Source organism: Callionymus lyra, chromosome 4 (assembly GCF_982586985.1).
Source record: "Callionymus lyra chromosome 4, fCalLyr1.hap1.1, whole genome shotgun sequence".
Lineage (NCBI taxonomy): Eukaryota > Metazoa > Chordata > Actinopteri > Syngnathiformes > Callionymidae > Callionymus > Callionymus lyra.
In genome coordinates this window covers 6,683,643-6,696,641 of record NC_141821.1, presented here as the reverse complement: position 1 = coordinate 6,696,641, position 12,999 = coordinate 6,683,643, and the positions used below count along the sequence as shown (strand labels likewise).

Below are 12,999 nucleotides of genomic sequence, written 5' to 3'. Positions count from 1 at the left end.
GTGATGATGAGGATGATGATGAAGATGAAGATGAAGATGATGAAGATGAGGATGTGGTGGTGATGGTGATGATGAGGATGATGAAGATGATGAAGATGAGGATGGTAATGATGATGATGATAAAGATGAGGATGAGGATGATGATGATGAAGATGAGGATGGACATGTTAAAAACCATAAACACATTAGTTAATAAGGTCAATAAAAAAATAAAACGATACACAAAACAAAAATGATAATGTAACAATGATAATTATTGTAAATCATTTTAAATCTATCATCAACATTTATAACCAGACAAAAACTACTAGTACTTCAATTGTTGAAATGGTTATTCAAACGAACACAGTACAAGTACAAGTACATGTGAGGAAAGAACTCTTTAAAAACATTGTTTAAAGACGTGAGTGAACATGAAGAAGCGTCAGAACCTCTCGTTCCTACAGCTTTATTACAGCTCGTTCATTTGTTTATGTCGTGTTTAAAGCAAACATCAGGAACTAAATACTACACAGTTATTTGTGTTTGTGCTGCTACATATAATGACATATAATTAATGAAAAAAAAAACCCCATTACATTTAATGAACGAAATAGTTACATATAACTTAACTTTTCAACTTATTTGTATTTTTTTTAATTTCATTTTATTGTATTCCATTCATGTTTATTTTAAAAATATTGTTAAATGAACATATTTTCACTGTAGCTCACCTTAGTTTAAAAGCTACTTTCCATTGTTTTTAATGAAATTGTACTTTAGATTGTATTTGTGTAAAACCACATTACTGGCAACAACATGTTCAACATGTTCTACTCCCGATCCATGTAGTGACAGTTTCTTTCAACAACATGTTTTCTTCTGTCAGTCAACAGGATTAGTCGGGTTAGTTAGTCATGTTGACCCATAGATTACTCACTTGTCAATCATTATGACCTGATGCTCAAAACGTCTGGTCAAGTGCTGCCATCTGGTGGCGAGTTCAGGTTCACACACACGCCGATCCCATCTTTACAGGAAGCAGATGAAGGTTTAAAAATAAAAAAGAGAAATAACACGAATCTATTACGATGATGATCATCTATTATGTCTCCTGACAGACTCTTAGTTTACATCAAGAAAATAAGGCTCTTGAGTATTTACAGACAAAAAAACGAATGGAGTATTAGTGTAATATGAACCAATAATTGGACATATTACTTTTATTTATAATATATAATAGTGTTTTACTTTCAATAATAACAACAAATAATTGGGTTAATACTTTTAACAATAACGGATAATGGAATATTACTTTTATTAATAACAAACAATGAAGTAATACTTTCAATAACAAGGCTTAATGGACTATTACTTTTATTAATAATATATAATACGGTTTATACTTTCAATAATAACAACAAATAATTGGGTTAATACTTTTAATAATAACTTTTATTGATAACGAACAATGAAGTAATATTTTTAACAACACGTTATGGACTATCTTTTGAGTATTGTTTTGATTGTCTAAGCGCTTTGTGACCCTGGTCTCGAAAAGCGCTATATAAATAAATATTACTTACTTACTGACTATTACTTTTATTAATAATATATAATGAAGCAATACTTTTAATGGCAACAACAAGTAATTGGGTTAATACTTTTAATAACAACAAATTATTGAAGAGTGAAAGTGTATTTTCAATGAGATTGTAAAATGATATTGAGTTACTCTGACAATATTTGCATTTAACTAAATGAATGAATTGACATTTAATGAGCATTAAAGGGATAATAAGAGATGATGTGGATCATGATGAGATATTTAATACATCATTTTTTTTTTCTCAGGTTGAGAATAGCCTTCAAGTGGATGGTCCGAGGATTCTCGGGGTATCTTTCCACCGACCAGCTGCTCCTGCTGTGGGACAGGATCCTGGGCTACGACTCTCTAGAGATCGTCGCAGGTGAACAGAAGCTGATCAACCTTTAAAAAATCCTCTCTTTATTTAACTCGTCCTCCTCCCGCCCTTTCCAGTCCTGGCCGCCGCCGTGTTCGCCTTCCGCGCCGAGAACCTGATGGAAGTGACGTCGCTGCCGTCGGCCGAGGTACGCTCGCTGTCGCCCCGGCGCGCCGGTGGAGGGCCGCAAATAGCTCCGTTGATGAGCCGCCAGGATCCGGTGACCCCCGGTCTATTGATGGCACGCGTTAAACAAAGATGGCTGCCGGGATACTTGGGATGGCCGAAGCTCCTTGAGCCCGACGGGACGTTTGATTAACGGGTTAAATTGGCAGAAACGACTCGGCGTGTGAAGCAACTGCAGGCGGATTATTGTTCAATCCTCACATTCCTGCCACTCAAGTTGATTTAGTGCAACAACCCGTCGTGTCGTTCTCAGGCCTTTACTGTATGCTGCCCCCCCCCCACTCTACACCTCCACTATCGTATGACAGGAGCTCAGTGTAAAACATGAACTGACCCCCCGCCCCCTCAAAGGTGAAGGGGTTAAACTCTAACGTGACGCATGTCAGGCTGATCTGCCGCCGTCCGCCCCAGGAGAGAGAGAGAAAATATCATAACATACTGCTTCTTATCTTATATTTAGACCCTCGGGCCGGCGTTGAAACATTAGACCGGCTCTCTTAACATGATAGGACCTTAATTTAAGCCTCCGACAGTCCCTGGACCAGGTGGTGGTTTCGGTGGTGTCGGTGGTGTCGGTGGTGTCGGTGGTGTTTGTGGTGTCGCTGGTGTTTGTGGTGTTTGTGGTGTTTGTGGTGTCGGTGGTGTCGCTGGTGTCGCTGGTGTCGCTGGTGTCGCTGGTTTAGGTGGTGTCGGTGGTGTCGGTGGTGTCGCTGGTTTAGGTGGTGTCGCTGGTGTCGCTGGTGTCGCTGGTGTCGCTGGTGTCGCTGGTGTCGCTGGTTTAGGTGGTGTCGCTGGTGTCGCTGGTGTCGCTGGTGTCGCTGGTGTCGCTGGTGTCGCTGGTGTCGCTGGTTTAGGTGGTGTCGGTGGTGTCGGTGGTGTCGCTGGTTTAGGTGGTGTCGGTGGTGTCGGTGGTGTCGGTGGTGTCGCTGGTGTCGCTGGTGTCGGTGGTGTCGCTGGTGTCGCTGGTGTCGCTGGTGTCGCTGGTGTCGCTGGTGTCGCTGGTGTCGCTGGTTTAGGTGGTGTCGGTGGTGTCGGTGGTGTCGGTGGTGTTTGTGGTGTCGCTGGTGTTTGTGGTGTTTGTGGTGTTTGTGGTGTTTGTGGTGTTTGTGGTGTCGGTGGTGTCGCTGGTGTTTGTGGTGTTTGTGGTGTTTGTGGTGTTTGTGGTGTCGGTGGTGTCGGTGGTGTCGCTGGTGTCGCTGGTGTCGCTGGTGTCGCTGGTGTTTGTGGTGTTTGTGGTGTTTGTGGTGTTTGTGGTGTCGCTGGTGTCGCTGGTGTCGCTGGTGTCGTTGGTGTCGCTGGTGTCTGTGGTGTCGCTGGTGTTTGTGGTGTTTGTTGTGTTTGTGGTGTTTGTGGTGTCGCTGGTGTCGGTGGTGTCGCTGGTGTCGGTGGTGTCGGTGGTGTCGGTGGTGTCGGTGGTGTCGCTGGTGTCGGTGGTGTCGCTGGTGTCGGTGGTGTCGGTGGTGTCTGTGGTGTCTGTGGTGTTTGTGGTGTTTGTGGTGTCGCTGGTGTCGGTGGTGTCGCTGGTGTCGGTGGTGTCGCTGGTGTCGGTGGTGTCGCTGGTGTCTGTGGTGTCGCTGGTGTTTGTGGTGTTTGTTGTGTTTGTGGTGTCGCTGGTGTCGCTGGTGTCGGTGGTGTCGCTGGTGTCGGTGGTGTCGCTGGTGTCGCTGGTGTCGCTGGTGTCGGTGGTGTCGGTGGTGTCGGTGGTGTCGCTGGTGTTTGTGGTGTCGCTGGTGTTTGTGGTGTTTGTGGTGTTTGTGGTGTCGGTGGTGTCGGTGGTGTCGGTGGTGTCGCTGGTGTCGCTGGTGTCGCTGGTGTCGCTGGTGTCGGTGGTGTCGCTGGTGTCGCTGGTGTCGCTGGTGTCGCTGGTGTCGGTGGTGTCGCTGGTGTCGCTGGTTTAGGTAGTGTCGCTGGTGTCGCTGGTGTCGCTGGTGTCGCTGGTTTAGGTGGTGTCGCTGGTGTCGCTGGTGTCGGTGGTGTCGCTGGTGTCGGTGGTGTCGCTGGTGTCGCTGGTGTCGGTGGTGTCGATGGTTTAGGTGGTGTCGGTGGTGTCGATGGTTTAGGTGGTGTCGGTGGTGTCGATGGTGTCGCTGGTGTCGCTGGTGTCGCTGGTGTCGCTGGTGTCGCTGGTGTCGCTGGTGTCGCTGGCATCTTCCTGCCGTGGATTGTTACTACCATCATCGTGTCTAATGCGTCTTTTACAGCTTTTTAACTTGAAATCTTACTGCCCTTTATTTAAAGTCATGGTTCATCCGAATCTCAGTCTTTGTCGCCTCACGTCGAACTAATCTTGGGATTATTTCCACAGTAATCGCTTCTTTTTAGACTTATAGACAAAAATGTTTCCTGTCTGTGTAGCATGTTAGCAACTAGCTTCTGCTACAAACTGAAATATAGACTTTTCAACGTTCTTTTCTCAACAACTCTTCTCTGGTCAAGGATTCAATCCAAGAGGGATGTTACACACAAGCATTATTGGAGGTGTTTGGATGTTTTTTTGAGTGTCTTTTCGGACGAAGAAAAGTGGGCGACCACGATACGAACATACTTTTCTGTCCATTGCTTCAAACAGACACGGATTAGTCGACGTGAGGTCGAGTAGAAAATAGGTTAATTTTGGGTGAACTATCATTTTAACATAAAGTTGTAGTTTTTCTTAGCATTCTGTATCTATCTTCTCCATTTATTGTAAGTTTTGCAAAGCAAGGGACGGTTAAGAAATAAAGATCATCACATTTGATCATTCGTTCAGTTTTGGTTATAAAGTTAAGTTAGTTGAATTAGTTATTAAATAAAGAGATTAACATCAACAGTAAAACAACACAAAAATCAAACAAAAATGTAAAATGTATCAAAGAAAAGAACCGACTTCCCAGTAAACCCTCGTTGTCTGAGAAAGATTACAAGATTTAACAAAAGCAGAGATAGAAGACATGGATCGAAAGGTGAAATATCATAATCTTAATTGGACTTCTGGGTAAAGAAACGACCTCCACTATTTAAATATGTTGGCCCCTTGTGTGGAAAAAGTGTGACAATCTTGATGATTGAAGTAGAAAAGAAATAATGAGACATTCAGTCATTTATGACATCAGAAAAGAATATTTGTCATCGTAACTTTACAACGACATCAAACTGATGTCAATCTATCACTTGCTTCTCCAGTCACGAGCCGCACTAGGAAAAGTAATCGCTTAACTTTACGGTGAATTTCTTAAAGGCAGGTAGTGACTGACCGAGCATAAATAATAGCAATTGTTTCACATTAGTCATGTTTCAGTCACGAAGGATTAAATATATATGACTGATTTTTCACTGATTTGTTTCTTCCTTTAACTCCATTCATTTAGATTGAAGTCAAAAACTGTTTTATGGAATTTAAAATGTATTGATTAGCGAATGGAATTGTCGGTGGTGACGTGCAAAGGAAACTTCGGGAAATATCGTCTCTATTTCAAGATGCCTTCAGATTTCTGCTTTTAATACAAGTTTATTAATGGTAATATAATTGTATTAATCTTAGATTATTCATTGTTTTTTTTCCTCCCATATACAGTCAACTAAGACGGTACAATACTGATTTTTGACTCATTTTTCCCGTTCAGAAGGAGGAATAAACTTCCGGATTTCAAAATAAGAGCATGGCAGCAGCGCAAGGTTCTTGTGATCCTTCACAATGCTAACAATGTTAACTTTAAAATTCACGTTTTAAATATATCTGTTATGATTATTTATTTTATCAGTTGCCATATGTATTGGTCGATTAAAATACATTTTAACCCAAAAAACAAAATGGCAGGTTTAAGATTTGAAACAATACCATTTATAAAGATATCAGTTACCATTCCTCTATTTTATTTTGACATAACTCTGATCCCTGGATTATAATCTATAAAGTCCATCAACGCCTCGATATCAACATGAACCGTCTTTATTAATTGCTGAGAATGTATAAAGAACTTCAGTAATTGTTTATTCCTCTGCAGGCGGTCCTCGCTGATCTTTCCACGCTGAAGGTGATGCCGCTGATCCAGATCTTTCTGTTCGCCACCTCCGTCTGACCGTGGTACGTAACCATCAGTGACAGCACGGATCAACGACGAGGAAAGAGTTCCCGATCATCGGAGAATCGTGTTGAAAGAAACCATTATGTTCGAAGCCGTTTGTTCTTCCAGGAAAGATGACTTCACGCTTGAGTCTGATGGACGTGGAGAATCTTCGGAGCATGAAGAAGTGATCACATGTGCAGGTAGTGACTGACCGAGCGGAGCATAAATAATAGCAATTGTTTCACATTAGTCGTGTTTCAGTCACGACTCATTAAATATATGTGACTCGAGGGTTTAACATCTTCTTTTTCACTGATCTGTTTCTTCCTTTAACTCCATTCATTCAGATTGAAGTCAAAAACTGTTTTATTGAATTTAAAATGTATTGATTAGCGAATGGAATGCAAAGGAAACTTCGGGAAGTATCGTCTCTATTTCAAAATGCCTTCAGATTTCTGCTTTTAATACAAGTTCATTAATGGTAATATAATTGTATTAATCTTGGATTATTCATTGTTTTTTTTTCTCCGATAAACTGTTTCATGACACAGTAACTTTACTATGAAACTGTTTCATGACATAGTGGCTTCACTATGGAACTGTTTCACGACACAGTGGCTTCACTATGGAACTGTTTCACGACACAGTGGCTTCACTATGAAACTGTTTCACGACACAGTGGCTTCACTATGGAACTGTTTCACGACACAGTGGCTTCACTATGAAACTGTTTCACGACACAGTGACTTCACTATGAAACTGTTTCACGACACAGTGGCTTCACTATGGAAGTGTTTCAGGACACAGTGGCTTCACTATGGAAGTGTTTCAGGACACAGTGGCTTCACTATGAAACTCTTTCCTGACACAGTGGCTTCACTATGGAACTGTTTCACGACACAGTGGCTTCACTATGAAACTGTTTCACGACACAGTGGCTTCACTATGAAACTGTTTCACGACACAGTGGCTTCACTATGGAACTGTTTCACGACACAGTGGCTTCACTATGAAACTGTTTCACGACACAGTGGCTTCACTATGAAACTGTTTCACGACACAGTGGCTTCACTATGGAACTGTTTCATGACATAGTGGCTTCACTATGGAACTGTTTCACGACACAGTGGCTTCACTATGAAACTGTTTCATGACATAGTGGCTTCACTATGGAACTGTTTCACGACACAGTGGCTTCACTATGAAACTGTTTCACGACACAGTGGCTTCACTATGAAACTGTTTCACGACACAGTGGCTTCACTATGAAACTGTTTCACGACACAGTGGCTTCACTATGGAACTGTTTCACGACACAGTGGCTTCACTATGAAACTGTTTCACGACACAGTGGCTTCACTATGAAACTGTTTCACGACACAGTGGCTTCACTATGGAAGTGTTTCATGACACAGTGGCTTCACTATGGAACTGTTTCACGACACAGTGGCTTCACTATGGAACTGTTTCACGACACAGTGGCTTCACTATGAAACTGTTTCACGACACAGTGGCTTCACTATGAAACTGTTTCACGACACAGTGGCTTCACTATGAAACTGTTTCACGACACAGTGGCTTCACTATGAAACTGTTTCACGACACAGTGGCTTCACTATGAAACTGTTTCACGACACAGTGGCTTCACTATGAAACTGTTTCACGACACAGTGGCTTCACTATGGAACTGTTTCACGACACAGTGGCTTCACTATGAAACTGTTTCACGACACAGTGGCTTCACTATGAAACTGTTTCACGACACAGTGGCTTCACTATGGAAGTGTTTCATGACACAGTGGCTTCACTATGGAACTGTTTCACGACACAGTGGCTTCACTATGAAACTGTTTCATGACACAGTGGCTTCACTATGAAACTGTTTCATGACACATCGGCTTCACTATGAAACTGTTTCATGACACAGTGGCTTCACTATGAAACTGTTTCATGACACAGTGGCTTCACTATGAAACTGTTTCATGACACAGTGGCTTCACTATGAAACTGTTTCATGACACAGTGGCTTCACTATGAAACTGTTTCATGACACAGTGGCTTCACTATGAAACTGTTTCATGACACAGTGGCTTCACTATGAAACTGTTTCATGACACAGTGGCTTCACTATGAAACTGTTTCATGACACATCGGCTTCACTATGAAACTGTTTCATGACACAGTGGCTTCACTATGAAACTGTTTCATGACACAGTGGCTTCACTATGAAACTGTTTCATGACACAGTGGCTTCACTATGAAACTGTTTCCTGACACAGTGACTTCACTATGAAACTGTTTCACGAGGCCTCATTGACCCACCTCTAACTTAATATTTTCCAAATGAATCCACACTTTTGAATCATGAGGAAATATATTATGAAACATAAGAGGATGTTTATGTTGTTAACAGTGTTTGTTTTTACACCATTAATCCAAACATATATTGAACACAAATCAATGTCATTGATTGTCATATTTAAAGGATATTTATTTTATTTTTGTTCCTGAATGTATGAACACATGAAGCACTTTCTTTACACGCGTGTCTCGCCGGCGCTTTGATCTTTGTGTCTCAGTCAATGTTTGGTTGAAAATAAAAATATTCCCGAAGGATTTTCTCCTGGTTGTTTGTTTGTCCGGCGCGAGTGTTTTGTTCCCGACTTGAACATGTGTCCTCTGCTCTTCTAACAGGGTAAATGTTTGGACAGGGAAGACGGTTCCGCGGAGCACTTCTAAGGCCAGCTAGGGTGAGTGACGGGGGAGCCGTCCTGAAGACTCTTGACATAGTTCTTCTCTCACATGTCTCCTCGGTCCTCCTGGCTCGCCATTGGCCGAGCTCCTCCCTGCTGCCCCCAATGAGGGCCGGTATCGAATTATGCTGCTCTTCTCTTTCGCCTCCCTCTCTCTCTTTCTCTCTCTCTCTCGCTCGCTGCTACATCTGCCACCTGTTTGCTTGCACTCCCACGACTGACTCTTTTATCACTCCTGCGCCTCCTTCTAGGCCCCAGGAGCTCCTGCGCCTCCTTCTAGGCCCCAGGAGCTCCTGCTCTTGGCACAAATGCAATAAAAACTGTATTCGTGAGTCGTTGATAAATGAACCTCCTGAAATCTTCAATACATTTGATGACTTTAATTTCTACTTGCATAACATGAAAATACCTTTTTTATGCTTGTGCCCCTTTTTTATGATCATCGCTAACAGCGTGACCTTGAAAAGGGTTGTTGAAGGTCAATAATACAGTCCAAGGTCAGTTGAAACCTACTTTTATAATTGATCTTATTCTATCTTGGATGTTTAAAGCCACCGTTTGAACTACAAATCCCATGTTGACTCTCCTAAAACTGCTCGTTATAAAAGCCAAAGGTTTTGAGTTTTATGCTTTGTTTTTGTTTTTAATTATGTGAAGGCCAGTAAGTCATTGGTTCAATTCCCAATTAAGGCATCTCTCAAACTTACATTAACCAATCTTGAAGATTATTTTTTTAAACAAAGTAAAAATATGTTTTTGATCAATTTACTCTTTTGTACGTGTCAAGGATTTTATTTAAAATTTATTTATTTGTTTAACTGTAATTTACATGAGATACTCTTAAGAAGTGTCCGACTATATTGAGTAGTAATCGTAGGTTTGGTTCAAAATGTCCTTCACTTTTATTTAAAGTTGGTGAAAAAACATTTCAATTTTGAAAGTGATTTTATGCGTATTTGGATTTAAAATTGAAACAGTTGATGCGTTTAATAGTGGTTGTTATCGGAGCCAAAACTTTTAATTTGTATAATAAAATATTTGTATTTTATTTAATCGTGGCAAAGTCCAGATTTGTAGTACCGTGGTTCAATTCCCCATTTGGCTGCGCTTGAACATAGATTCACACCAAACTTGTGTGGTGATACAGGTTTTATTTATTTATTCTTTCATTTTATTGTATTTTTTTTTCAACCTGTGACTTTAATGCACTTGATCCCATATTGAATGTAGTTGAAACTTTTTTCAACTTGAAAATTTAGCAAGAATTTGGTTTAAAATGTCCCTCACTTTATGTTAAAGTTAGAAAAATATTTGAATCATTTTAAAACGTACAAACCTATGATCAAGAAGCTGAAATGTAAAGCAGAGTTCAAGTGGATCAAGTGGTTCAGAATTATCTTCACTTTAAAAAAACAAGTTCATTTTGATGATTTTATTGTTTCAATTCACTAGAAATGGAGCGAAATTAGTTAGTGAAGCCATTTAATGACAGCAATAGAACAACAATCAAACATAATACAACATGGACTAATTATGAATTGTTTAAGACCTTGGCTCCCCCATGGGTTTGGGTGAGCTTCTGTATGTGATGTAACTATCTGAGCATAGATAAGCTTACAAGTATAAAATTTGAATAACACAAATCATCGATTGCTAGTAAATGTTAATTTAACTTTAAAGTTAGAGCAAAAAAAACATTATATATTTATTGATATATTATATTGAATTGAATATTGATTATGTTTTGATGCCGTTGAATGCAGACACATTTTGCTACATCTGACTCACAATAGATACTAGTTTTGTAATTTAATTTTACTTATCATTTTACTATACTTTTCTAGTTCAATACATCACGTATTCTGTCTTGTTTTTCATACTAGATATACTAGTTGAAGAAATAAAGATTGTTATTATTATTAGTACATTTAGAGGTGTTGAAAAATATAAATTTGGCGATATCTCCGAATATTATTTACCAATATATTTACTGTATCTATATTCCACAGCTGTGTGGCAAAATAATAATAAATAATATACATTTTTATTAACATTTTTGTCTTGGTAAATCATAGTCTTTTATTGTTTAGGTTTATAGTTTATAGTTAAATAAAGTGTGTGTAAAATAAAACATTTTTATTAGTGTAAAGTGTTTTCTACGACTTGTTCATTTTTCTGTTCCAGCCGCTAGTTGGCAGCACTTACTATGTCCTTTGCGGCTAAACTAACGTCGAAATCTGTTGAAATCCAGGTGACTGAGGACGAGAGGATACAGTGACTCCAGCAGCTGTTAAAGCTGATGTTTGGACATATTTTGGTTTGAAAACAAATGAAAGTAGTTACGACTTTGTCAAGAGTCATGTGGTCTGTAAATACTACAACACCAGAGTCAAGTACTTCACAATACTACACATATATACTTGTTACTACACTATCACAACACCAGAGTCAAGTACTCGACAATACTACACATATATACTTGTTACTACACTATCACAACACCAGAGTCAAGTACTTGACAATACTACACATATATACTTGTTACTACACTATCACAACACCAGAGTCAAATACTGGACAATACTACACACATATTCTTGTTACTACACTATCACAACACCTGAGTCAAGTACTCGACAATACTACACATATATTATTGTTACTACACTCTCACAACACCAGAGTCAAGTACTTGACAATACTACACATATATACTTGTTACTACACTATCACAACACCAGAGTTAAATACTGGACAATACTACACACATATTCTTGTTACTAAACTATCACAACACCTGAGTTGAGTACTCGACAATACTACACATATATTATTGTTACTACACTCTCTCAACACCAGAGTCAAGTACTGGACAATACTACACATAAATACTTGTTACTACACTATCACAACACCAGAGTCAAGTACTGGACAATACTACACATATATCCTTGTTACTACACTATCACAACACCAGAGTCAAGTACTGGACAATACTACACATAAATACTTGTTACTACACTATCACAACACCAGAGTCAAGTACTGGACAATACTACACATATATACTTGTTACTACACTATCACAACACCAGAGTCAAGTACTCGACAATACTACACATATATACTTGTTACTACAGTATCACAACACCAGAGTCAAGTACTCGACAATAATACACACATATTCTTGTTACTACACTATCACAACACCAGAGTCAAGTACTGGACAATACTACACATATATCCTTGCTACTACACTATCACAACACCAGAGTCAAGTACTGGACAATACTACACATATATCCTTGCTACTACACTATCACAACACCAGAGTCAAGTACTGGACAATACTACACATATATCCTTGCTACTACACTATCACAACACCAGAGTCAAGTACTGGACAATACTACACATATATACTTGTTACTACACTATCACAACACCAGAGTCAAGTACTGGACAATACTACACATATATACTTGTTACTACACTATCACAACACCAGAGTCAAGTACTGGACAATACTAAACATTTATACTTGTTACTACACTATCACAACACCAGAGTCAAGTACTCCACAATACTACACACATATTCTTGTTACTACAGTATCACTATATATTTTATCGTTGCCTCTGTATCAGATACTGTAACCTGATTCTTGCCAATACACACCCCTACAGTTGTGTAATACGAGCTTAATGAAATGTCCTCAAGGGCCACATTATACTGCGACTGTTGTAAGGGCCGTTAAGCCAGTAAAAATAAGGAACAAAAAAAAGAAGTTATAATCTTCCATAATGAAGCTAAATATACTACAATTTTATTTTGTATTTAGTTGTTGAATATGATACAGACATTTTTTGTTTTATATTTTGAAATGAATAATTAAAATAAGAAGGATTTTTAGCGATCAGAGTCGTGGCCTCGCTCGGAACTTGACATATTTATCGTGTTTTTTTTTAATTTTTTTAACTCATTCTTACCCCACAGTAGATCTGAGCGTGACGTGTTGATGCTCCTCATTTCCCGCGCTGAGCGGCTTCGAAACCACAGACTGACAGCTGC

The 12,999-nt window shown here is 39.7% G+C and overlaps 1 protein-coding gene across 3 annotated transcripts in view; it reads left to right on the top strand.

Annotated features, from left to right (window-relative positions):
* Nucleotides 1-9,183, top strand: part of tbc1d19 (TBC1 domain family, member 19) — a 29,631-nt gene extending 20,448 nt beyond the window's left edge. The window contains exons 19-22 of one of the 3 annotated variants that reach the window (XR_015710876.1): nucleotides 1,834-1,949; nucleotides 2,021-2,091; nucleotides 6,113-6,375; nucleotides 8,870-9,183. Coding sequence is in view for 2 of the 3 variants with exons in the window: in XM_087788574.1 (XP_087644700.1) it covers nucleotides 1,834-1,949; nucleotides 2,021-2,091; nucleotides 6,113-6,187 (262 nt within the window). In the remaining variant the exon portion in view is untranslated. Of the gene's footprint in view, nucleotides 1-1,833; nucleotides 1,950-2,020; nucleotides 2,092-6,112; nucleotides 6,777-8,869 lie in introns of those variants that run through there. The other 2 variants (XM_087788574.1, XM_087788573.1) reach the window with 2 other exon arrangements.
* The last annotated feature ends 3,816 nt before the right edge of the window (nucleotides 9,184-12,999 follow it).